This window comes from Colias croceus, chromosome 11 (assembly GCF_905220415.1).
Source record: "Colias croceus chromosome 11, ilColCroc2.1".
Classification (NCBI taxonomy): domain Eukaryota; kingdom Metazoa; phylum Arthropoda; class Insecta; order Lepidoptera; family Pieridae; genus Colias; species Colias croceus.
The window spans coordinates 2,132,804-2,160,170 of record NC_059547.1 but is presented as its reverse complement, the minus strand read 5'-3'; the positions used below and the strand labels follow the sequence as shown (position 1 = coordinate 2,160,170).

General features: G+C 35.0%; 3 protein-coding genes across 3 annotated transcripts; 1 reads left to right on the top strand and 2 right to left on the bottom strand.

The window, feature by feature from the left end:
• Positions 1-4,571: 4,571 nt before the first annotated feature.
• Positions 4,572-6,709, bottom strand: LOC123695648. The gene is made up of 3 exons (XM_045641554.1): positions 6,460-6,709; positions 5,200-5,712; positions 4,572-4,905 (listed from the first exon to the last, which is right to left on the bottom strand). Exons 1-3 carry the CDS (start codon positions 6,707-6,709, stop codon positions 4,898-4,900), a joined length of 771 nt encoding a protein of 256 aa, XP_045497510.1. The 3' UTR covers positions 4,572-4,897.
• A 3,204-nt stretch (positions 6,710-9,913) lies between these two features.
• Positions 9,914-11,604, bottom strand: LOC123695289. Its single transcript, XM_045641081.1, has 2 exons — positions 11,107-11,604; positions 9,914-11,001 (listed from the first exon to the last, which is right to left on the bottom strand). The coding sequence occupies exons 1-2, from the start codon at positions 11,222-11,224 to the stop codon at positions 10,265-10,267; spliced, it is 855 nt and encodes a 284-aa protein (XP_045497037.1). The 5' UTR covers positions 11,225-11,604; the 3' UTR covers positions 9,914-10,264.
• A 7,689-nt stretch (positions 11,605-19,293) lies between these two features.
• Positions 19,294-23,064, top strand: LOC123695288. Its single transcript, XM_045641080.1, has 4 exons — positions 19,294-19,627; positions 20,781-20,872; positions 20,956-21,557; positions 22,097-23,064. Exons 1-4 carry the CDS (start codon positions 19,495-19,497, stop codon positions 22,170-22,172), a joined length of 903 nt encoding a protein of 300 aa, XP_045497036.1. The 5' UTR covers positions 19,294-19,494; the 3' UTR covers positions 22,173-23,064.
• Positions 23,065-27,367: the final 4,303 nt, after the last annotated feature.

The following is a 27,367-nucleotide window of genomic DNA, read 5'->3' as shown; positions in this document are numbered from 1 at the left end:
CACAAGCGATTATTCCGTAACTATTGCAGATACCAAAAAACTTTAAACTGATATCGAAAGTACTTAACCTAATGAGTAAAATGGCCATAATAAATTTTTAAAAATAAAACGAGAAATATCCAAAAATGTTACATTAAACGCTCCCATACATTTTATTTCCCATACATTTAGCAGATTTTCGAAGTGATGTCCTCATTGTGCAATACAATGAGGAGCTCTATTTACAGTTTCTAAATGAACTTCCCTTCAAATTTGCGAAGTAATTAAAGCAGAAAACCAAAAAAATAAAGAAAAAGCTAAAATCTTTCATATTAAATGTACTAGGTTGATCCAAAAGTAACGATAATTAGGTATTTCCTGTGCACATAAAAATATAAAATAAATGTTTTTTGCTTGCTCATGTATTCACTAAGTAATCACAAAAAAATCATATCAACAGGCCACGTTTCCAATTATTATTTACATTAATTTGAATGAGAACCGTGCGTGCCAGAATGTTTCCCGACGAAAAGAAGAAACAACGATTCGACATGTAGAGGGTAAATTTTTAATGATATCAGGATAATTTTTTGTCACGTTTTGTGATCATGGACGTTACCCGAGTTCACCATGTTTATGCTGAAAGCAAAAAACAATCAATGTCCTGGATGCGAGCTTCCAAAGTGACGATGAAGAAATTCAAAGTGAAAATCAGTAGGTTAGATTAAAGCGGTAGTTTTTTGGGACGCTGAAGGAATAATTATGGTAGAATTTAAAAAGGTAGCCACTTTATTGGGCTCTTACTAAATAGACCAAATTAAAAGATTGCGGTAGGTTAATAAGGAAGAGAGACATGGAAAACTGCGGACCTGAACGCTGATTCACCAAGACAACGCACCAGATCACAAAGCGTCAGTTGCGATGGCTGCCATTCAAAAATCGGCATTCCAATTGCTTGAACACCTACCCTATTTTTTAGATCTAGTTCCTATTTACTTTTATCTCTTTCCTCGGAACAAGAAACACTTTCTTAGCAATAAATTATTTTAAGACGACAGCGAAGTGATGGCCGCGTGGAGGGGTTTTTGTGGATGAAGTCAAAATTTTTTTTTAAGTTTAGGAAAAAAAATATTGAAGTATATTTTCTAGTTAGAAGACTATCTATAGAACTACATAATTATTATAACTGTAATGACCTTTTTTAATATTGATTATCATTACTTTTGGATCAACCTATGTACATGGGATATTCGTATCTCATACTAAATGTATGGGAGGGTTTCAAGTTATTTTTTAAGATATTTCTCGTTTTATTTTTAAAAAAATATTATGGCCATTTTACTCATTAGGTTAAATATTTTCGATATCAGTTTAAAGTTTTTTGATATCTGTAATAGTTACGGCATAATCGCCTGTGCACACTTAACGATTACACCCTGTATATATAGATATATACAGGGTGTAATCGTTAAGTGTACACAGTTTGCCATGTCTCTTTTCCTTACTAACCTACCGCAATCTTTTAATTTGGTCTGTTTAGTAAGAGCCCAATAAAGTGGCTACCTTTTTAAAATATTCCACCATGATTTTTCCTTCAGCGTCCCAAAAAACTACCGCTTTAATCTAACCTACTGATTTTCACTTTGAATTTCTTCATCGTCACTTTGGAAGCTCGCATCCAGGACGTTGATTGTTTTTTGGTTTCAGCATAAACATGGTGAACTCGGGTAACGTCCATGATCACAAAACGTAACAAAAAATTATCCTGATATCATTAAAAATTTAGAAATTTACCCTCTACATGTCGAATCGTTGTTTCTTCTTTTCGTCGGGAAACATTCTGGCACGCGCACGGTTCACATTCAAATTAATGTAAATAATTGGAAACGTGGCCTGTTCATATGTTTTTTTTGTGATTATTTAGTGAATACATGAGCAAGCAAAAAACATTTATTTTATATTTTTATGTTTACAGGAAATACCCAATTATCATTACTTTTGGATCAACCTAGTACATTTAATATGAAAGATTTTAGCTTTTTCTTTCTTTTTTTGGTTTTCTGCTTTAATTACTTCGCAAATTTGAAGGGAAGTTCATTTAGAAACTGTAAATAGAGCTCCTCATTGTATTGCACAATGAGGACATCACTTCGAAAATCTGCTATGAATACAAAATGTATGGGAAATAAAATGTATGGGAGCGTTTAATGTAACATTTTTGGATATTTCTCGTTTTATTTTAAAAAATTTATTATGGCCATTTTACTCATTAGGTTAAGTACTTTCGATATCAGTTTAAAGTTTTTTGGTATCTGCAATAGTTACGGAATAATCGATTGTGCACACTTAACGATTACACCCTGTATATATCGTTTTTTAATTTATAGCTACGATCAGTTTTTTTGCCGATTTTTCTCTGTAAAAATTGTTTTCAGAATTTGTAGTGCCATAATGTGGCATCATTTGACAGATCTTAAAGTGAACAAATAAATGTTTTAAGTTTTTAATTTTTTAGGAAAGTGGTTAACATAATATATTGAAATGTTGATTGGCATTTAAATGAATAAGGGCGGCCGTATATGGACCGCTTCAAGCAGTTAGGAACGAAGGCTTAAAGACGCGACTTCGCGGTTAATTATAGACATTCTTTCACCGCCGTACACATGACTGCTCGAGCCGTCGCGGTCGGTCTCAAGCAGTCTTGAAGCGGTCCGTGTACGGCCGCCCTAAGACTATTTCTGTCTTATGATAAACGATATTTTACTAAAAGATAAGGAAGCAGTGAAGGAGTATAAAAAAGTTTACTTGAATAAAAACATTGAATTCTATTTTGGAGTTTTATTAAATTATGTATTTATAAAACCATAGACTAATAATAATATACTACGTATACAACAGACGGTCCAATTCCATACAAAAAAAGTTGCGCTGTGAATTTGCGCAAGTAGAGCCGTGCCCTCAGGCCGTGCCAGTGGGGCAAATGGCGTACTATGTACTATAATAGTAGAACCCAAGGTAGAAGAACCATTTTAATAGGCAACATTTGACAGTTCAACAAAATTCAAAAACGTAACATATTGGTACGGGAGCTACGGAGCTACCAACGTTTTAAAAAAAGTCATTTTAGTATAGTTGGGTTTTTGATATGCTGTTTCTCTTGCTATTTCGGTTAGGGATGTCGAAAGTGAAAAAAAATATCGATATATCGATACATCGATATTTAAAAAAAATATCAATATCGGCATTGATATATCGCGGAAAAATTATCGATATATCGATATATCGGCAAAATTAAAAAAAAAAAGTGGTTTTAAAATAACAGTGTATTTAGCGCAATAATATCAATTGTAATCTTATCTTAATATACATATATAAATCTCGTGTCACAATGTTTGTCCTCAATGGACTCCTAAACCACTTAACCGATTATAATAAAATTCGCACACCATGTGCAGTTCGATCCAACTTGAGAGATAGGATAGTAAACAACTGAAGTAGTGAAGTGTCAAGTGAAGTGCCAACTGTCAACTGTCAAGTGTGGTGTCAACACAAGTCATAGACTATACAGTTATTTTTTCATTTGTTCTACGGCTTTGAATTCTAGCGACTTTAGCCAAAATCCATAAATAAAATAAAAATATCGTTTTTGATACAATTTTCGATATTGGATATTTTATATCGATATATCGATTTATCGGTTAACAATATATCGGCAAAAAATATCGATATTTCGAATTAAAAATATCGATATATCGATGTATCGATATTTTTTCAACAAGCCTAATTTCGGTTACAGTCCGGGCTGTCTGGCTGGCGGTAGTGGTTGCGTTTATTAGTGCGCATCTTATCTGCACAGGAAGCTACCTATATACTTAACTTTAGTCATTTTTTAACGCGTAATTTTTAATCTTTTGCCTTTAGATAGATCCATTAGACATATAGGATTATTTATTTCTACAGATCACCCATATTTGGCAATCTCACCTCACATAATGGCCTTGTCTCTTCAAGCCGAAATGAATTAATTACCTAGGTACTGCAAAAATGAAATAATTTAGATTACCTACCTAGAAAGGACCAGGAAAAAGATAGATAAACAAGTGTTCGAATGATTATTACCAAGTAAGGCTTAGCACGCACTGCGGTTAAACGCGAGCAGCACAGGAATAGCTGAAAACGCAAAACCGCATACAAACACGCATTGCGGCTCGCGTTTTGCTTATAAATGAATGACAAAACAAGGTACTTAATTAATGCTAAAAATTTCCTAAAGAAAAGAATTTTTTCAAAATTTTAATAGGTATTCTTAATAGGTACTAGACAAAAATTATACCTACCTGATGAACATAGCCAATTTTTCTAACGGGAAAATGCTTCATTTTTACGGGAATCGATGTCGAAATATTTAATTTTAGGCGCATAAAGAAAAAAAACGCAAAAGATCATTCAAAACCTTTTCTACGGTTTAAATCTCAAAACTTTTTAATAAAAGATTGTTCTTTAATGTTTCGCTTCTCGGAATTACAATAATCATGAATTTTTATAATTATTAGTCTGTCGGAGGTTGGCCGAGATCGGAATGATTATGATTCATAATTCTTATAACTTTTATTAGCAATTCCTTTACAAATTATAATTTAAGTAGACACAAAAGGACAATGGGCAAAAACGATCCGCCGAGGGAAAAACTAATTGTTTCCGAACAAAGAGACCACTGACAAGTCACGACAAGTGACAGTTCTTTTTCGCGCCCTTTCTTCGGCCCCGGCGTTCCGTCGGTACGCGACACTAGCTCCATTCAGTGTCACATCGCGTAGGTACTTTGCCAATTCCTTTTCACGCCGACACGGCCTTCCTGACAGACGCCCGGCCTCGGGCGTTAATCATCTTACGTCCGAGTCCAGCATATGCCTAGTCGTTACTCATCTGAAAAGGACCACATATTAGGAAAACACTCTCATTAAGGAATACCTCAGCACTCAGCAGCACCCATTCAATTCCTGCGAAACCTCTTAAAGCCATCATACCTATGGTATGAGGCACTGTAGAAAATTGCAGTTACTCATGAGAATAAGGCAGCTCGATAAGTCATTAAGTATCATTGAAACCGACACATCCAGCTAGTCCCGAACACGAGACTACTGGCTATCGCTATAATAACTCTCCCATTACTCTATGCCCAGCTAGCTTCAAACTTTAGAAACTACTGTAGCAATTTACCTTGATCATCACATATTCTCCACACATTAACCAAATCATCATCATTAATTTGATCAGCTAAACGAGTAGCTGTCGAACCTTCACCGTCGCTATCCTCATCGCAAATTCTATATAGGGATACAGTATCGTCGTCATCAATTTTATCGTCCTCGCTTATTGATTGATTCACAACAACGTCACTAACTGCTGAATCATCAATTCGAACACTGCCCGCATTATCATTAGTCGCCGACACGGTATCTTCATTAAGAGCCTGTTCACAAAGCGCTTCCGCTAATTCGGTTAAGCCTGCCCTTCCTCTGGGAACTTCACGCAAGCTTTCATGGGGGTATTTATAAATTCTCTTAGAGCCATCTACATGTTGCAATTCATAACGGTCATTTTCTAAAATACTAATGATTTTAAAGGGTCCCCGAAATTTACGATCTAATTTTGTTTGGTTTCGTTCACTATTTTTCAAAAATACGAAATCACCTTGTTTAAAATGTTTGATACGTGTTTTATCGAAGCGTTCTTTTTATCATGATTCGCTACTGCTTCTATACTTTTACTGGCGTTTTCCCGAATTTCATCAAGATTCAACCGACTATCATCATTATCGCAAGAAATTTTGGATAAACCAGGAGTTAGAGCCTTCGTACCAAACATCAATTCCGTGGGCGTATACCCCGTCACTCTACATCTTGTTGTGTTCATTACTAATTGAATATCACCTAATTCATCTCGCCAAACACTATCTGTGTTGTTTTCCACAACAGTTAACATGTTTTTTAAAGTTTGCATAACACGCTCAACCTGGCCGTTTGCTCTACTTGCACCAACAGCAATAAAATGTAACTCAATATTATGATGCAATCTTATCTGAGGAGAACCGGAAGCATGGGCGTAGCCACGGTGGGGCAGGGTGGGGCGCTTGCCCCACTCTAGCTTTGACCTGGAAGGTAGGTAGATACCTAACCAAATCTAAAAATTGAAGTACCTACTAACTACTAAGCTTAATATCCGTAAGGTGTTTTGAATAAGAATACTTAATTCGCTAGCTACGCCCATGACCGGAAGTGTTTTTACACGCTTTGCAGACCAAACACGAATCAACAAACCTTTTAACCGCTTTATTCATACCAGGAAACCAATATGAATCGTACAATTTTTCGAGAGTTTTATCGAAACCTAGATGCTTAATTTCTGAATGAATATGGCTTATTAACGACCAAGCTAAAGACCTAGGCACAATAGGTAACCATAAGTTTTGCTTATTACGTTGAATCTTGCGGTACAGTATACCTTTACGAATATCGTATGATCCAGCTAGATCATTTGGTAGATCTCCAGTCCGCCATTTTGACATAATTTGAGATATTTCATGATCTCGTTGTTGTTCTACCACTATCCACTCCTTTTGCAGATGCAATATATTAACGTTCTTTCTATTATGGACATTAATTGTTGCGTTTTCATGCACGTCGCAGTCAGGCAAAGGATTTCTTGACAAAAAATCCGCGTGCGACATAAATCTACCTTCTTTGTACTCCGATCCATGTAACTATAGACCCATATCGTTGCTGTCAACTTTCTCAAAAATATTAGAACGGTGTATTAGTAAAAGACTGATCAAATACTTAGAGTCCAACAAACTATTGGCAGATGTCCAGTTTGGTTTCCGAAAAGCTAAATCAACGGAAGATGCTGTGAGCCACCTGATAAACCTAGTCTCCTCTCACTTGGACAAGGGTAGAGCTTGCACGGGTGTTTTCCTTGATCTCAAAAAGACGTTCGGACTTCGACCATCAAAAAAGACCTAATGACGAAGGGCCTGACGCCTGAAGCTGCAAAGGACAGAACAATGTGGAGAAAGAGTGTTGGTTGCTGCAGATGCTTGTATGCGCCTTTGGCACCTTATCGAGTCAATACCCGATGCAACTATGAACAACGAGGTTATAACAGGGTTTTGTATCGCTATATTATCTCGTCTAGATGATAATATAAAGAACTGCGTATCGATCTGGGGTTCAGCTCCAACCTCTGCTCTTATAAGACTCGAAAGAGCTCAGAGATCGGTACTTAAAGTCATGTTAAAAAAACCCTTTCGTTTCCCAACCTCGTCACTCTACTCTGAATCTAAAGTTCTAAGTGTTAGACGCCTTTTCATTCTGCATTCAGTCCTTAGGATATATAAAACAGCTTCATCTAATCAACCATACTCAAATAACAGACGAAATAACCTACAACTTCCTAGATTAAATACCTCTTTTGCAAAACGTGCACCGAATTATATGTGGCCACTTTTATACAATAAAATCAAGAGACACTTGGACCTCTCTAAAAGTAGTTACATTACTAAAGACATGCTAACGAAATTGCTGCTCTCCTGGGACTATGATATGACTGAGCAATTTGTACGACTTCAACTCTTTTGAATTATTATACTAGTTACGCGACGCTTGATAGGCCAGTGCTGTTGTGTTCAATAAGTATGTGACAGGCTTTTTGAGTAGGTACTGTTGTTAATTTAATTTGACATATTTTTTTCCTTCTATTCTTTTCTTTTATTTTTAATTTCTTAGATTACAAAATAAAGTACAGATGGAGCATGACAACCGCCCGTCGCCCTTGTCAAAGAAAATACGAAATCAAAAACAAATACGTCGCTGCACCAGTGCTATAGCGCATAAAGTGTCATGCAATACGTCAAAAAGGGTTTGCAATTTTAGTAAAAAAATGCCGTCTTGTGATAATAAAACGCTGTAAAATTTGTTCCCGAAAACAAAAAAAAAAAGATAAAACATCGTTTCACAGGTTTTCTGTAGATTATTTGGCTGATTTATTTCTTTAATACGAATAATAATTTTACAGATATGAAGGAATACAAAACTTCAACGTATGTTGCCAGTATTTTGAAAATGAATTTGCCATTTTTTTGGTAAAACGGTAAAATGGTTAAAAGATCTTCAGGGTAATGCTGTTGGATTTTTCGATCGTGAATGTGATTATTTGTATAGTGCACTAAAGGTTCATGATAATTATTAGATTATTTTAATAAGCATAATACTTTTTTTTTTGTTACTTTTATAAAGCTTAAAAACGTCATAGTCGTTTTCGCTAGCGATTTAATTTATGTGAACTCCATGATGGATATGATGAAAATAAAATGTCCCGTATTCTCGACTAAAAACTACCGCTATTCGTATTCATATATTATGAAAAATAAAAAATAATATAATTATTACCTATAGTTAATATTGAAACTTTTTTTATGTAAGTAATTTATTTAATAAAAAATTGAATACAATTATTTTGTCCGTATATAACTTTAGTAGGCAGGTACTTTATGTAATAAAAGAATTTAAATAAAAATTAAAATTTGACTTCTCATTTATGTATATAGCCTACGTCACTACCGCCACTAACATAATAATTCAGATCATTGCAATGAAACCTCACAACTCAAAATCGGTCCAATGGTTTATACTGCAGGGCGTGTCAAAGAAATATTATACATACATCCATAAACTCGAAAAACATAACCCTCTTTTTTCCGTAGTCGGGGAAAAATTTGGGAAATTTTTCAATATCTGGCAACATTACACGCACACAGAAGCACCGTGTACGTACAGTGCAGCGGCGAAATGACAGCACACATAGCTTTATTGAAAATGACGATATATTTCAGCAGTTTCATTTTTTAAATCGCCAGTAGCTACTGCCGTTTCCATAGCTGCAGATACAGATTGGCTAAACACTTGTGTTGCCAGCTTAACTTTCATTTTTTCAAATGAGTTTGGGTTTAAATGAGAAGGAAGAAGAATTTTTGTAGTGTCCGACCGAAACTGGTTTCCAGGCCGAAACCGAAACCGAATGTTCGGCCGTGGCTTCAGTTTCGGCCGAAACCGAAACTCACGTGGTCAAGTATGAAATTTCTAAAAATACTGAACTTTTGTGCACTTTACCTATTATTTTGCCTTAATTAGGGCATGAAATGAAAACACAGTATATTAAATTTGTTGTAATCATTTATTTAATATAAAATAATAAAAAAATATCTTTAAAATATTAATAACTAGCGGTCCGTCCGCCCCGGCTTCGCCCGTGGTACATATTTCGCAATAAAAGGTAGCCTACGTTCTTTCTCAGGGTCTAAAGATTATCTGTGCCAAATTTTATCAAAATCGGTCCAGTAGTTTATGAGCCTATTCATTACAATCAAACAAACAAAGTTTTCCTCTTTATAATATTAGTGTAGATAACAATTTTAATTTTTATTATTTTTTCAAATTAAGTTCTCAGTAAAATCAGTCATCTAAATCAAATCCACAGAATACATAATAGTAGCTAAACGCTACAGAACGGACACTCTCCGCCTCCCGCCAAAATTAAACACTTACCTCACCCCGCACGATCAGACATGTTATGGTACCCATTTCCCCGCAAGGACGATACCAACGACGTCTTTAGACGAAACGCAACGAAGATTGACAACATTAATCAAATTGACTTAAAGCAATTTTATTATTTTGGATTTGTGATTATCGTTTTTCGTAGAAAATGGTTAGATATTGTGCTGTTTACGGATGTATTTCATCAGAAAAACGCGAATTTTTTTTTACGCTAGTCACAAATGTGCCAACCATAAAGAGTTTACACACACATTTGCAGTCTCTACAGTGTGACTGTCAAAACTATAATTTTGTATGGAGTGTCCGGGGTGTGTCAAATCAGTAATTGTAACTTTTACTTTAAATACTAAGTATTGGTATTTTGAGATCTTTCTCTTCATTAAAGAGTCTTTAATACTTAGGATTGGTATTTGTACTTAGAAGAATAATCGGTCTCTTTTAGGTACCTCTTATATAAAAATAATAATTATTATTACACCCAGTTCCAATCTCAACATAGATAATAAAAAATTGTTTCCACCAGCGTGGGTCAACCACGGGTGAACCAACGCTTTGACAGCGTCCGTCAAAACGTTGCCGAGGAAAACGAAGTTAGGCGAGCGTGAACATGTGTAAACTAAATTCACTTCTCTTTAATTGAAGCATGTTCAAGTTTTATTATTTTCACATTTTCAAAACAAGTTTGGTACATCAGGGAAGGAGCTATTTCTTTGCTTCCACCTTTTAATTGTACTTAGCGGGGCCAAAATAAGACCTATCTTTATAAGATGCCTGTACATTGATGGAGACTTATAATATAAGGACAAGCAGAATTTTTTTTCAGAAGTTTTCCATTTTATTTGTCGTTTTCTCAGCTGCATTTTTGTAAAGATTTTAGCATTCTCACTTTTGAATTCAAAATTGTCTATATCTATAAATTTTTTTCCTGAAATTTTATTTTTCATTCTTTTAATAGTTATATTGTTACTTTTTATTTTCTTTACATAATATGTCATGCTTTCTTTAAGTTTAAGAATGGTTTTTTGCGGAGACTCAGACAAACAAAGATCCTTGGTTTTTCTAGGCATACTAAAATTGTACTCTGGATCTGTTGGTTTATTAACCCATTGAGACCCAAGCGGCCCCATTGGTCCACGACACAATAGATTTTCTATTGTGTCTGTGGTTCCGGGGCCTGAGTTATTAATGTTCCCTTCTCCAGACTGTAATTTGCTTTTATTGCTGGACTCTTTTACAGGTGTTTCAACTTTTAAATGTTCTGGTGATATAGCACATATTGGTACAGCTGTTTTTTCCAGTACTGGTCGAAACGCAGTGGTCTTTTTTATATCACAATGCTCAAAATGGACTTCACAGATATATCTGTTATATAGCTCATCTTCTGTCAAGTGGCTTAAATTCATGTTTCCTGCAATAAAAAAGGGTTTTTAATCACCTGTTGAATAAGGTTACAGTGGGAATAGAAATAAATTTTTAATATACATAATTAAGTATAGCAGAAAGATTTACGTACCAGCATTTTGAAGCCATAGTTTCAGTCGACTTTTATCTTTTATAGGGAACCGGAACATTGAAAATTCTGAACTGGTGTTATTACAGCCAAAGTAGGTACATTTACGCCCAGGCGCCATGGTTTTCAATGCAGACAGATTCCAAACATAAGGCAGTTCACAGAGTCCGGGTGCACAGCAAAAGTCGTCAATCTCGCAAACCGAGGTCCAGAAGTATAGGCCAAATCGTAGGAAAGCAGTCACGGAGTCCAAAAGACGAAGCTGGGGTCGTAGTCAATTGAGAAATTGGGATCATCCAAAAAAACAGCGCACAAGAAACAACACACCAACCAAACCGAAACAAACAATTCCAACAATATAATATAGGTATTACTTGCTCTGTGAACAATATTACTTGCTCTGTGTCCTGTGAACCACTCATATAAAAAGGTACTCTGTGGAACCACTGAGCAAGTAATCTGTGAACAACACAACAACGCGCGAAACCACACGCGAAACCACTGTCCTCTTTGCCACTGTCAGAGCGTTTTCAGTTTTTCACATTATCCGATCCGATATCGGATATCGGAAGCCGATAGCCGATATCCGATATCGGACACAATTTGCCCTTTCACATTATCCGATAATATCATCCCGATATCATGAGTGTTGCCAGAAACTGGAAAAGTAGATATATGGGGAATTAAAAAAAACAGTGGATGCATTTGTGTTACAAAAAATAAACTTTATTTTAAATGAAATAAATAGTAATAAATAAACTGATGTTTTTCAAACCGGTTTAATCTGCTGACTGCGGAGTATGGATTTGTACCCTCTGCAGAGTCAGAGCGTTTTCACATTATCCGATCCGATATCGGATATCGGACGCCGATAGCCGATATCCGATATCGGATACAATTTGCCCTTTCACATTGTCCGATAAAATCGTTCCGATATCATCATGAGTGTTGCCAGATTTTTTAGAGAAAACTAAACTAAATTGCTAGTTGATAAAAAAGGTATAATTAAAAAAAAAATCAAATGATCGATCATAGTTGTACATACATTAAAAATAACTAAAAACAACTTCAAAAAAAGAAAAGTAAAATGTAAAAAAGACTTGATATCATTAATTACTGCATATTATTTAGATGTGCTATTTACTAAATAGTTTTGATATCGGTCATTTGTATAGTATTTTATATCATATTACGTTAACACATTATAAATTAAATAAATTTATATCAATACCTACTACAACCTAGTATTAGTTAATAGTTTTAGTAATACATATTAGTAAATACCTTTCAAAATCTATTAAATGTATTTTTAGCAAGCCGTACCTAGTCATTAATTAGTCCTTTTTTCACTATATCACTATATACATTTATAAAAGTTCATGTAGTACCTATGATAAATTTATTAAGTGATACAATCTTTGTTCGCATTTTCTTATTACACTGAAAACATCCTAAAATAATATAGAAAGGGTTTTAGGTTAAAGCAAAGAATTTTTTTTAAGATTTATCGCCCTATAAGACTGAGAATACACGAATTAGTACTTTTTTGCTGTTGGTATACTGCCTTTTCGAAAATTGAGTTGGCAACACTGAACATTAACGTCCGATAGCCGCTGGCATATCGGTGTCGGCTCCGATATCCGATATCGGACCGGACAATGTGAAAGACAGGTACATATTTCATACATTTTACTTCCCTCCGATATCGGATATCGGCTATCGGCGTCCGATATCCGATATCGGATCGGATAATGTGAAAACGCTCTCAGAATCTAGTTTCAATATTCAATTTCATTGTGAGGCTTGTTTTTTTTATATGCTGTTTTTCTTTTTTTAATAATAGAACATGTTGTGTGGTCGTAGTGAATTTTAGAACTTTTTTATATTAAATCATGTATGACTGTTATGTTCTTATACAAATAAAATAAAATAAAATTCAACTCAGCATTAAAGCGACGAAACTGGCAAATACAAATTCAAATTACATTTACAAATGTAGGTGCTGTTATTACAATTTTATAGTGCTAATATGTACATTCTACCTAATATCTGGGGGTGCAAATATTTAAACAGAAATAAATTAAACTAGACTAATTCACAGTCACAGATTCCGCCACTTCCGCAATGTACGAAGTACCACAGACTAATAATAATATAGGTAGCCATGACAACCAAAATAGTAAACAAGCTCAAAAGTCACCGCGCGTTCTTGACAAAATTTAGGGTCGCCGCATTCTAATTCTGAAATTTTAGAGAAAACTAAACAAAATTGCCGTATTGTAAATTTTCTTTTCAATAAAAAGGGTTTGATTTAAAAAAATTCAACTGATAGATCGTAGTTGTACATACAGTAAAAATAACTACAATAAAGAAACCGACTTCAAAAACAGCTGGAAGAGTAAAATATAAAAAAGATTTGATATTATTAATTACTTAATATTATTTAGATGTGCTATTTATTATACAGGTTTGATATCGGCGCTAAAACATAGCACTACTTAAATCTGTGACTCAATGCCAACAATACAATAAACAGCTTACAGCACAACAGTAGTCCGAATAGGAGGAGGAGCGAGGCAGAATGAGTAAATAAAGATAAAAGACACTAATATTTCGAAGATACGGTTGAATTTAAGAACACAATATATTAAATATATATTAAAATAGCTCCCGTATAAATCGTATTTTTAATGCCTTTAAATACTTAAATGAATGTTTTCTTAATAAAAAGGTTTAAAGTAAATGAAAGGATTTTTTTTTACATTTAGCGCCTAGAAATGACTGAAAATACACAAACTAGTGCTTTTTTTGCTGTTGGTATACTACCTTATCGAAAATTGAGTTGGTAATACTGAACATTATCGTCCGATAGTTCACGGGAATATCGGTGTTGGCTCCGATATCCGATATCGGACCGGACAATGTGAAAGACAGGTACCTAAATCATACATTTTACTTAACCTCCGATATCGGATATCGGCTATCGGCGTCCGATATCCGATATCGGACCGGACAATGTGAAAACGCTCTCACGCGAACGGCGAAACCTACGCCCTACGGGCTTTGCTACGGGCGAAACGCAATATCCCAACCCCAACTGTATCCACAGACTGTATCCTATACATTCTTCTTCTTCTTCTTCTTCTTTTGTTTATGGCCTTCCCGATCCCACTAAGGACGGATATCCTATACATTATTCCTCTATGATCTGTATCTGTCAGCTTTTATCAAAATTTATTACCTCTTTGCTGTCAGCTGTCGCCTGTCAGGCCGGTTCAGTGTGACCAACAACAAATTTTAAATTCCTCCCAAAAAATCGTTGCTTGTTTTCGGATGTAGGTATATAATATTATATTATCTGCAATGCCTGGGAGGGATGATTTTCAGAAATATAGAAAGTATTTGATTAAACTAAAAAAAAAATGACTTGTTTGTGTTGTTGCTCGTTTTAATTGTTTTTTTATATAAGTACAAAAAAAAATTAATGCCACTGCATGAATGCACCTTTGAATGAGACTATTAAAAACGTAAAAATTAAGGTGAAAACAGTAAAAACGTCTGTAGTGCCATCTATATTGATCGTTTAGCATCGCCAAATCAGAGGAGAATTAACTTGTTTATAGTAGTTTCATGACGTTTGATGACGTTGCAAAATAATTAAATAGGTAGGTTCAATTTACAAAAGTATGTAAAAAATTATAAAAAAATAATGAAATTGCAATTTAATCTAATTTTATTTTTTGCTGGTTAAAATTATGCACTTAGCGGCATCTTTTGGTAGTGGGATGGCATTATTTTTGTTTTGTATGAAATGAGCCAGACATGCTAAAACTAACAGCAGTGGTTAGTTCCTCAGTATTTTTAAAATATAATTATTTTGTTGTACAAATTAATAGAAATCGAAGTTGCTATCATTACATTGTAATGTGCTCGCCTTAGGTGCTCGCGCTCGATATGACTGTTGAAAATATATGCTTTGAACTGAAAGCTAAAACTAGATACTCGATTCTAATCGAATGGAACACATACAATTTTCGCATTATATAAAAAAAAATGTGGAAATTGTCTAGTTTTTATTGTGTGATGTTTAATTTATATTCAGTTTATGTGTGTTTTTAATGTATAGAGTATAAAAACCCTATAGTTTTGTATATAATAACGACTGTTGACAGCATTTTTTATGCCACTTGCGGACTTGCCACATAACATCGGAACAGCACACTTGAGCAGCTTCAGCAAGGATCTTTTTGCACACACGGCCTCCGTCAGGAGGCCGTGTGGGGAATGTTGTTCAGGACGATTTGTCCTCTTCAACAGGTATCTGGCGCCGCCTGTGAATACGGGCGGGTCATTATGAGGACGAATCGTCCTGTTTATGTATTCGGGGCACAGTATAGGAGACTGTGCCCGACTTAGAAATTTTAAACCTTTTCGCATTTTGCGAAGACTCAACCGACCTGTGTTTGAGCAGCTTGGTAGCGGCTAAGCAAGAAGTCTCGCGGTCACCAGTCGGCATACAAGCTCAGTTTACCTATAACCTATTGTCACAGTATTACAATATCTATACAGTACGGAAACGAATGTACTTATGCAGAGAAACGGAGGGGAACTGGCGGGGGGTCGGGCGACGCGGGCCGCGTAAGGCAAACACGCTTAGTTTGCCTTACCTAGCGCGAAAGAACGACGCAGTCGTATTTTTTGTGTAATAATTTTATTATACATAGGTACTTACATATTCTATTATGGCGCGCACAAACTATTCTTACGCAGATGCAGATTATTTTTAGCGAAAGGCGGACGGCATTTCGAAAACCTTTTGTTAAAAATAAACAATATGTTAATTAATATTTATGTTGTTTTATTGATTCTCCAAACCTTTTATTAAGATTTAAACCTAAAAACTAAATAACAAAAAAAAAAAACTCAATAAATTGACATTAGAATAAAGTAAAGTTAAAGCTAGCAGGTTAAAATTTTATTTCATTCATTTTAACCTTTATAGCCATGTGAATACTGATTTGTAACGACTTTTATGGCAATAAATGGTTCTTTAACCAAAAATTGATCGATCCAAATGATTAAAATTGAATTATGGTAAATTTCATAATCTTTCGATTTTCATGTGTTAATGCACATGATATTGTTTTTGAAGATGTTACAATCGAAGGACAACTATGATTTTTTGTGTAAAGAATAACCTTATGTTAAGGAAGTTTTTAGCAGTACCAGCAAAACCTTGGTGGTACATTTTTTTTCACAGGATTTTTTCGAAAAATCGACATTTAGCCGAGAAATTAAAAAAAAATTCAGAAAAAGTTAAAATAAAAAAATGCAGTGTAATTATTTACACAAGATGAGCCTATAGCACGATAGGTAGGTTATTGCGCTATACCTATACCAAATTTCATTCAATTCGGTCCAGTAGTTTTCATGACATGAAAAAAAAATCATAATTTCTAAACCATAACTTTTCGCTTAACTAAAGTTTGTTTTAAATGATTACTCATGAATTCATGATGCTCTCAAGCTGAAAAAAATTTTTGGACCACTGTAAACGGGCCACCCTGTATAATTAAAAACTTCCAAAAATAAAGTGTCCACGTAAATAATATTTAGTAGTGCAATATCTGTAATTATATATTTATGAACAAATAATTACATCAGATTTAATAATCGCAATTATTTTGAATGTACATATGAATAAATGATTTCATCATAATATTAATAATCACAATTGTTTTATTTCCCATTTGTTGCAACCCTAGCGTATTTTCGTGTGGCAGCGTAGTACCTACGCTGGCGGCGGCATCGCGCGACATCAAAGGCGTTTCATTACTGTAGGAAATAATATTGTAATACTGTGCTATTGTGTAATATAAGAAGAAGTTGTACATAAATATAAGAAGAAATACAGTCCACTATTTGATGAAGAAAAGGCGGTTTTAATTCATCTCCAATTGGCCCCCCCATAAAGGTATAACACACAACAAAATATTTTGATCTATGGAGTTGCCATTTTCGCCTTTGTTTAGAAGTCAACTCCGTCAACTCTTGCTTAAGTAGCCTACTCACGATTCAATTTCAGTAACAATCTGTTGACACAATCTGCAGTGAGCTGACAGATTGTGTCGTGAATAGTATAGTTGAGGGCACGTTGGGGGCGTAACCCAACATGTTGCGTACTGGATCGGCGCGGAAGCAACCCGACAAATTGTCTCAGCAGATTGTGTGCGTGTTGAAACGTGAGTATTGTGATTGCTCCAATCTCGACTCAATCGCGCTGCGCAGTAATCGCAAAATGGCGGTTTTGAGATAAACGCGGGAAAGACATTTTTACATATTTGAGGAAGATGTTTATATTTTATAGCCGTTTATACTTTATAGCCCTTGAAATCTATCAATAAAATTGGAAAAAATACAAGCTTTACAAAGATAATTATCTTATATTTCATAAATTAGTATATCCATTAATAATGCGTATTATTGCGTTGAGGTTTAGCATCAGGCCAGGCATCAACGTGACGTGTACACGTTGTGGCAAGCAATCGCGGAATGAAATTGTGTCATCAGATTGAGGGTTGGATGAATCGTGAGTAGAGAACGCTCAATCGCGACTGCAACAAATTGTTTCAGCAGATTGTTGGTTGTACCAAGAAGCTTATATCTAATACACTGGAGATTGCACTATGACCATTGACTTGTCACAAGAAAATATAACCTTGAATGACGTCAGTGTTGTTTTTTGTCTCTTTCTGTGGGTGACCACACTGGTTTGTATATTCAGGATTTTTCGAAATAGAAAAAACTAAAAATCATGGTCTATAAATAATAACGACATATATTTTTAACAGTATTAATTATATTATAATATTACTGGCCATACTTTATAGGTACATACAATTTTAATTGGTATAGAATGATAGTTTTAAATAACTCTTGGCTACAAAGCCTGGATATGAACCGATATATAGCATTAACATCCTTTGTAAATAGAGGAAAGTTGTGTTTTGCATCAGATGCTGTTTACCAAATTGTAAGCTACTCAGATCTTCTTATTAAACGCGTTGCTTCGACGGGTCAATTTCAAGCCAAAATCATCAAAGAAAAACTGTAATAAACGCCTTGCACAAATTTCAGCTAACTTTACAAAGTTTATTTTTCAAAAGGTATTTTTTCTGGGTCGTAATCCTCAGTAACTTTACCCTTGATGGGCACATATATTTCTTTTTATTTTACTTTTTGGAAAGCTGAAATACCTAAAACAAAAAATATGAGGTAAGTTAAAAAAGTCTAAATTTCAATGTAAAAACGAACAATCTTATAACTACATGTGAGTGCAATACCGATGTCGAGTGTTGTTTCATTACTAGTAAAAATCTTGAAAATGGTGTTCTAAATTTCATCATAATATTGTTATTACAATATATTCTCTTCACTATCCATAAAAACTCGTCATCATGGTTACCTTACTTGTTAATTTTGTTTATTGAAAACTTGTTGAAAAATGATAAAGTATTAGGAAAATAACAAATTTAACACGACTGCTTTCTAAAATGATGCAAAATTTTACAATTTTTGCCATTGAAATGATTCTAAACAGGTAAATGCAGGAGTATTGAGGAATATTGTAAATAACATAAATATACACTTGCCTGTGAAATTCTATGCCAGAATTTGGTGTCCAAACACTTCTGCAATTTTTCACAATGCAATACATTATTTATATTCGGAAAATATTTATTAAATACGCAACAATATTAACTTAAATATTCGAAGCGACGCAATTTTTTTGACACTTATGCCATATTGTCAAAGTGAGAGTTGCTACAATTTTATTATGGTAACTACCCATAATCAGGGAGTATCGCTTTTTAATAATTGGTCCAGATACTTATTTTATTTAGCATAAATAATAATTGTCTCATCCAACAATGCTTCTGAATGACGTTGTTGGCAATTTATCAACAAACTCATGTACAAAAACTAACCTTTTGCACAGAATATTACGGCATACATAGTAGCCTTGGGAAAACTTCGTATTAACAGTGGCAATACCAAGTTAGGTGTGAAAGTGATAAAACACAACAATTTTCTTGTTACACGTCAAATGTTCATACCGAAATCTCCAGTGTATTAGATATAAGCTTCTTGGTTGTGTTGAACCGTGAGTAGGGCCTTTTAGCTTACTTCACATACTTGACACATGTCATTTTACAATCGACGAAATTGCTTACTTTTTGACGTTTTAAAAAATAATGTAAAAAATTCAAACATATTATGTCCATTTCTACCAAATATTAGGTATATATTTTTATTTTAAGGAATCTACCTTCATTTTCGTAGTGATTGTGAAAAATTTGTCTTGGTCTTGTATTAAAACAGACTTTAGCAATGTCAGCTCGATGGACGAACAAAATGGCTATTTTACAAGATTTGGCTTACGCACAAGGAAGTGTAGTACCTGTTGATATTGAGAATCCTTTATCGTACGATGAAAAACCACCAAGAGAAGTTTGGGAGGAAGGTATGGACAACGTTAAAAATATTTTTTTAATTTTTTAGCCAATTAGTTTTTTTTTTACATTATAGTGATTATATTGATAACGGAGAGTAGCTAGGAGTACACAGCTTCCCCCCCAACGGTCCAGGCCTTGTCGCGGCGGAGGGGCTCAGTAGCTCAGAGTTATGGCCCTCTGAGTGAAGCGAAATTGGACCAGCGAGGGGCTGAACGGCTGGTTTAGAGTCGGGGAGAACCGGCCCGACGGCCAGGGCTAGGTGTGGCCCAGCGGCCGCTGTGTGCGGCGTGGGATGGCGACCACAGGTCGTGGCTTGGTGGACCCCGTGTCCACTAGGCAAAGGTGGCGCTGAACGGCAGTTGGGGTTGGAAAGCCTCGACTGACCCGACGGCAGAGGTCCTGTTTGTGGACCAGAGAGGAGCCGGCTTTTATGCGGCGGTGGATGGCGGCCAGAGGTCGCGGCGCGGCGGGCTCGCTGGTTTAGCAAGCCACGCCGAGCAGCGGAGGGCGGGATCCCGACGCGTCATTGTGATGACGCGCGGAGACCCCTGCAGAGAGGTGTGGGGCGGCGGCCGCTGTAAAACGGCCGTCTGCCAACTCGTAATCCGGTCCGTGGGGCCGGACCGAGGGCCGCCACCTCTGGTGAGGTGGGGGCTGCGAGGTAATCTCTATAAAAGTGCGCCGGAGGGTCCCCCGACGTGTATTTCACACATCGGAGGACCTTCCGACGTGCACCCTCCGGCCGGACGGTGATGGAGTCGGGGGTTCGGGGGAACGCGGATGATGGAGCGGGGAAAATTCCATTGTCTGCTCGTTGGTGGCGTAAGCCTTCGTTCCAGCAGCCGCCAGCGAGGGGGGATCTAGTGGTGGGCCTGGAAACGGGCATCTGCTGGGCGGGACACGCGGTAGAGTCGTAACCGTTCCCGCAGTTCCGTCCAAAGCAGCGCGATGGAACAGAGTGGGGTTTTAGTCGGTAGAAATCCGACATAACCACGGCTCCATCCCCGGGAGCCGGGGGTATCTAAGAAGATTTCCCCACTATTAAAAAAAAAAAAAAAAAAAAAAAGGAGTACACAGCTTGAATGTTCACAACTTATGAGACTTGAATTAGGTTAAGATTTTTACGCGATCTTATATTAATTCCAATTGCCAATATTTTAGATACTGAAGAAGAATTTTACAAGGATTGCATGGCTAATGGGGACTTCAGCCATGGACCTGATATTGGAATGATACAGGAACTTCTGGAAGTGGTAATTATTTATGATAATATTACACTTTTTTGTCAATAGATGCCTGCAGTTTTTTTTTTTTTAATTTTATACATTGATTTCAGGTTCGTAATGCTAATGTAAGTCCTGATCTAGAAAATAACAATAGTGTTATTGAAATAAGTAAGCTGAATATAAAATCGCATGAACCTCTACCTGGTCCTTCTGGTGACCATGAACCAGGACAAGAAAGCAGGCAAGAAACTCCCAAAATAACACCTAAAAAGAAAAGAAATAGAAACGCGGCAATTGTGTCACTGATTGAAACTTATGGTGACCAAAATTGTATAGAACGAAATGAGGTAGAAAGTATAGACAATAAAAACATGAAATTATTAAAGCCAACTGATTTTGTGCTGAAAAATGAGGAAATTACACAAGATAAAGGGGCTTGGTTGCCAAGTAATGAAAATAGATTAACATCACTGGCCAATATGTTTAGAAAGAAGATACCTACTTCTGATAGTGCGTCTATGTTTAAAAGGAAGATTCATACACCAGTTCAAAATAAAACAGAAAATGATACTAGAACAGAAGTATTTGTACCATCCGCAAAAGCTAATGAATATTATGAAAAATATATTGAGAGAAGTAAAGCAAAGCAGGCAATGAAAGAAGATATTTGGACAAGGGCAAAGAGGATAATGATGGAAATTGATGAAAAAAGGTATTCTACGAGTCTTTTATTTCCTTTAAAGGAAGTTTTAGGTTCTAAATTCTGCCTAAAGATCATCAAATTGTTTTAGATAATAGTTTTCCGCACTGATAACTATGTGTGAAGTCCCATCTCCCCTAGTAGGGTAAGGGGCAGATGCATTATACAATATCAGTTTCACTGATCGATTTTCTTTAGGCAGAAGTAGTAGGTGATCAGCCTTCTGTGTCCTACCAGACCGAGACATTTTTTTTCTTCGTCTCAACCGGGTATCGACCCAGGACCCCTCGGTGCTACGCTCACGCGTCAACCACTGTACCAAGGAGGCGGTCACTAATAACTATATTATACAATAAATTTTAGGTTAATTGTTCATGTTTAGGGTTTTTAACTTTTAGAGTTCACATTAAAGTTTTGTTATTGTGATTAATAAAAAATTACCGTTTGTTTTGAAATTGTAAATACATACCTATTATAAATTTTCAGCATCTATTGGAATAAAACAGCATGATTTTTTATGTAACTATAATATTTTATATTTTTATTTTCAGAAAACGAGAAAAAGAGGAGCTTGTGTCGCCTAGCACGAAATCTCCAGAAACTGTTAATGAATCAAATTCAGAATAGTGTTGGTATTAAATAAATGAGCATGTAACGGTAAATGTGATAATATATTGTGATGTTAAGGTATTGAGTCAAATGAGTTATTATTAATTTGGACAGAGAAGCGGAGACAAGCCTAGACCAAAAAAAAAAAGGCTCACTAACATTATTTTTTTATTATTTTTTATACTAGTATAATTTTATATTGTCTGTGAATATATAAAAAATTAAGTTTTATGTCCAAAACTCAAATACTTTGTCACTAAATGTCCAGCTTCACATAAATAATCTTAGAAGATACTAGGTTTCCGCCCGTGGCTTCGCCCGCGCAGTCAAAGAAAAACCCGCATAGTTCCCATTACCGTGGGATTTCCGGGATTGCGTAATTTTCCCGGGATAAAAAGTAGCCTTTGTCCTTTCACAGGTATCAAAAATCTCTATACGAAATTTCATGAAAATTGGTTCTGTAGATTAGGCGTGATTGAGTTACAGACAGACAGACAGAGTCACTTTCGCATTTATAATATTAGTAGGATTAAATATGTTCTACTATTATATTTTATACCTAAATTTATATTTTAAACAAATATTCCTCAGCGTTTTTATGTCTAACTAGCGGTCCGCCCTGGCTTTGCCCGTGGTACATGTTTAGTGTTTCCGTTATCTCTCCACAAGAACCATCCTTGTACTTCAAGGAATATTATAAATAATTAACGAAATTGGTTCATCTGTTCTCGAGTTATGCGCTTAACAACACATTTTGTGATTCATTTAAATTATATCATAGAAGATTATTGTACTATGTATAAGTATTCCAAGATAAGTATGTAATGTTGCATTGTTTTTTCTAAGGAATTTGAATGATATTATGTATCACATTCAAAACAGGTTAGATGTATTAAACCGATTGAAAATATTGAAATTGTTATTATTTATTTTTAGAATTTTGTGTGATCTGTCTGTATGTACCGTATACCCTTATCACATAGGAACTATGTGCAGACTCTAATGCAGTTTTACTGAGGTATTAATGAAAAAAAAAAAAAAAAAAATTACCAAAAATTAGGCTTCTTTCAACACAAACTACATGTCTATAAGATATAAACACTCTATGTCGTTCTGTCTTCTATGAGAAAGAGAGACAGACAGAGAAACACGCGCACGCCCCACGGCTTACAAGTTTTTTCCGTCTAGCCCCCTTTCGCAACGATAAGGAATTTCGTTCCAAAACTATGTTCCAACATTTTGTAGTTGTACAAAGTTGACTAGCTGCTTGACCCGGCTTCACATGGACACGGTATAAAAAATATATATATGTGGGTCGATCAACTTTTATTGGTCCGACGTGTACGGATCATGTCCCTGAAGGATAATTAATAAACATGAAATCATAAAGAGTTAAATTCGTTTTAATTATATTCCTTTTAATATTTTCTAGCATTATTGCGAACAATATTTTACTTGTTTTATTAATTTGTGCGTTGTTTCATGGTTGTCGAGGGACTAAATGCAATTTTCCAGTACTATCACATTTGTCCCCATGCCACAATGCATTAACAAACTTCGCATCACGAACACATACTATCACGACCATAAATACCAAATACACTCCTTGTTTCAGTACATAATTATTGACATCCAAACATACAAACCATTTTTTTTTATTGGATATAATACGATTTTCAGGCATTTTACTTTTGTCCCCATAAATCACCTACATGACACAGGTCTCACAGACAACCGTAATTTAGTTATGAAACCAAAACACATATGGCGCGGTAGATTCCTAAACAACAAGCTAAACACAATAATTAACTGTCGGGCTCAAACGCCACTTTGATTTGTTTAAAATCACGGCAACAGTCGTCCGAGCGTTGTTGGTGAGTGTGGGGTGGCTTTTTTGTCAGTCCGTCAGACAACTGTGATTAAAACGTAAGTACTTGATGCATTGTTATCAATTATACTACACGAGATGCGCTTTCGTCTATATTTTAGTGTGAGCTGAGATTAATATATAAAATAACAATAGTATTTGCTTGGCGGCTCAAAATTTAAAAAATGTCCCGCGGACAACCAGTCACTTGGTCAACCAAAGTGGTTGTACCATGGACAATTTGGTTGTCCCTAGGACAATAATTATATAAAACTTATACTTTAACAGTTAAATAGTTCATGTTTTGTTTATTACTCGGCTGTTTCGGGAACACATTTTTATTACGCGATTTTATGTCTAGTTTAATTGTAATTTTAACATTTCAAAAATCAAGACGCTACTACTACAACTAAGATGTCCCCATATGAAAATCACATTATACTTCATTCATTCAGTTTTATCGAGAATCAGTTCATTTTAATTAAGTAAAATCAATAATACGATACGTAACAACCTCGCCTTAATAGTTTTTTTGTAAAAAATATCACTATTTCCGCTTTACTGAAACTTTTTTATATATGAAACATTATTTGGTTGTTCAAAAGACATCATTCGTTTCAATTTTAATAAAAATATTTCGTATTTTGGGTGTAAATAGAACAAATATCAAAATATTATTTATTATTTAATATTAGAAGAATTTGTTTTAATTCTTAAGGGAATTTAACATTTAAAAAAGTACTATTGTGTAAGTTGTCCAAAGGACATTATTTCCCGTGAATAGATCGGTTCGTGAAGTTAAATCCACAAATGTATTTAATCAACATCACTGCTGCTTATATAATCTTAATCTACGAAGAATTATCTTCTAAATGAAATAGTAAAATGCTGAAAATTAAGTAAAAAAAAAAATACGAGAAAATTATGATCGGGACCTTTAAAAATTGATTGACCCATGTAACATTCTAATATACAAACTACAGAGTACTTTAAAAATCTGTCGATTAGTTTTTTCTTAAGTCGTAACAAACAAACAATATTTCCTCTTTATAATATCGTTTATATAGAAGACCCTTAGAAGAACTTACCTATGTAAAATTTTCCAAAGTATACTGTTTAGCATTAGGTAATTATTGTGAAAATTTTTCACAATTAGTTATTATTTGAAATGTACGCAATTGTATGTAACCAAACAAGTTTTGGAATTTTTATTTAAGAGTACTTACTTGAATTTTAAGCTGGAATGTTGTGCTGTTTAGAACAGATAGACTTATGGAATTTTATTTTACAATTAAAATATTAAAATTAACGTTGTTTTCTTTACTGATTGCTGACTGATTGTTTGTTTATATGTGTACTAGCTTACCGCCCGCGGCTTCGCCCTCTTTGTATAAAACCTAATAAATTATATACTAAAACCTTCCTCTTGAATCACTCTATCTATTAAAAAAACCGCATAAAAATCCGTTGCGTAGTTTTAAAGATTTAAGCATACAAAGGGACATAGGGACAGAGAAAGCGACTTTGTTTTATACTATGTAGTGATGATATATTCTGAGGCTGAATTAGGTAATATCCTGTAGGTACACGATCGCATTATACCTGGGTTGAAAGCAAAAACTTAAAATACCTATGTAACGTACATACTTTAGGTATGTACCTAACCCATGTTACTTACGAATAATGTAGCTTTCGGCTTTCCACTACTGAAAAAATAAAATAGCTTTTAAATACATAGGTATACATATAACATAACTTTATAGTTTATTGTAGACTAGCTTACCGCCCGCGGCTTCGCCCGCTTTGTCTAAAACCTTCCTCTTGAATCACTTTCTATTAAAAAAAATCGCATCAAAATCCGTTGCGTAGTTTTAAAGATTTAAGCATACAATGGGACAGGGACATAGGGACAGAAAAAGTGACTTTGTTTTATACTATAGATAGGGAGGCGAGGTAGCTAAATGGCGTAATTAAACGGCGTCGTCGAGACTTATCAAAATCGATAGATAAAATAATTTCGAAAAGAAAAGCTTCTATGGTAAAAACCATTTTAGCGGTGGGTTTGGCGTGTACGGATTTTCAAAAATGTAAAAAAAAATAGTTACTTGGGCATTCTCGAGCGCGTCAGATATAAGATATTCATACTACGTATGCCCCAAGTGCCTCTGATAACAACGGTATACTAATCTGCCGGTTTGCGTGGTGGGGCTAGGCATATTAATTCGTCAAAAATGCACAAAAAAAAAATTTACTCGAGCGCGTCAGATTTTCGGAAGGGGTGTTAAGTAGGCCCCAAGGAAGCTCCCCTTAAAAAAACTGACGATTTCGGCGTGACGATAAGTTACGATGAATTTTTGAAAATGCAGAAAAAAAAAGTCCTTTTGAAATTCTCGAGCGCGTCAGATTTTCATAGGGGAGGTTTAACTCGGTCTCCTGAAAGCATATTTTCTTAATCTGACAAAAATGTTGGTGGGTTCTCTTAATCTGACCGAAAAAGGTTTGAGAGTTTCTTTTTTTTATCATCGTTATTTCATATCAATTTTTCTTAACACCCTCAGTTTTCGAGATATACTCAAAAAACCGGGAGTTTGAGTTTTTATGATGCTTCAAGTCAAAAAGTTTTAACTTTGGACAAAAATGTAAAGAGACCTTTTTTGTGTAAAATAAAATTACCTTTTTTGTTTATTCAAACTTTTTTTTTTGTAAAATGTATCGTTCGCAACTTATATACTGCAACGCGTTTTTCGGAAGACGAAATGGCTCCTCCAGACTTCCGGTCACGCGGAAACCGGCAGATTTTGTATTTTTAGTAAGTTTTAGATTATATTCTTCAAAATAAAAATAAAAACAATCGCGCTCGAGAATGCCGGATTAACGTTTTTTTTTTACAAGTTCGCGACCCTATAACTTGGCGGCGTCAAGGACTTATCGTCAGATTAGTTAAATTTAGTCTTAAAACATTAAAATCAACCCCCAATATCTTAATCTGACGCGCTCGAGTATTTCAGACTATCGATTTTTTTTTACTAATCTGATCGTCTATCCTGGGCGCGCGTCACTACTTAGAGAGCTAAATAGTTAACAAGGTTGTTCTAGGTATTAGGTCAAAGGTATCTCTCATATCTTAAACTGCCACGCTCGAGTATTGCAGAAAATTCCCCTCTTCGCCTCCCTATCTATATGTAGTGATGATGTAATAGGATGTGTTTTTTTTTAAATAAGAGTGGAATATTATTATATTCTAAGAACCTTAACATCTGTCTAGAACGGTCATTGACATTATTCAATTTTCATTCACCCTTGATGTCATTGAGGATATTTTTGTAAAATGTGCGAATAAAAAAAA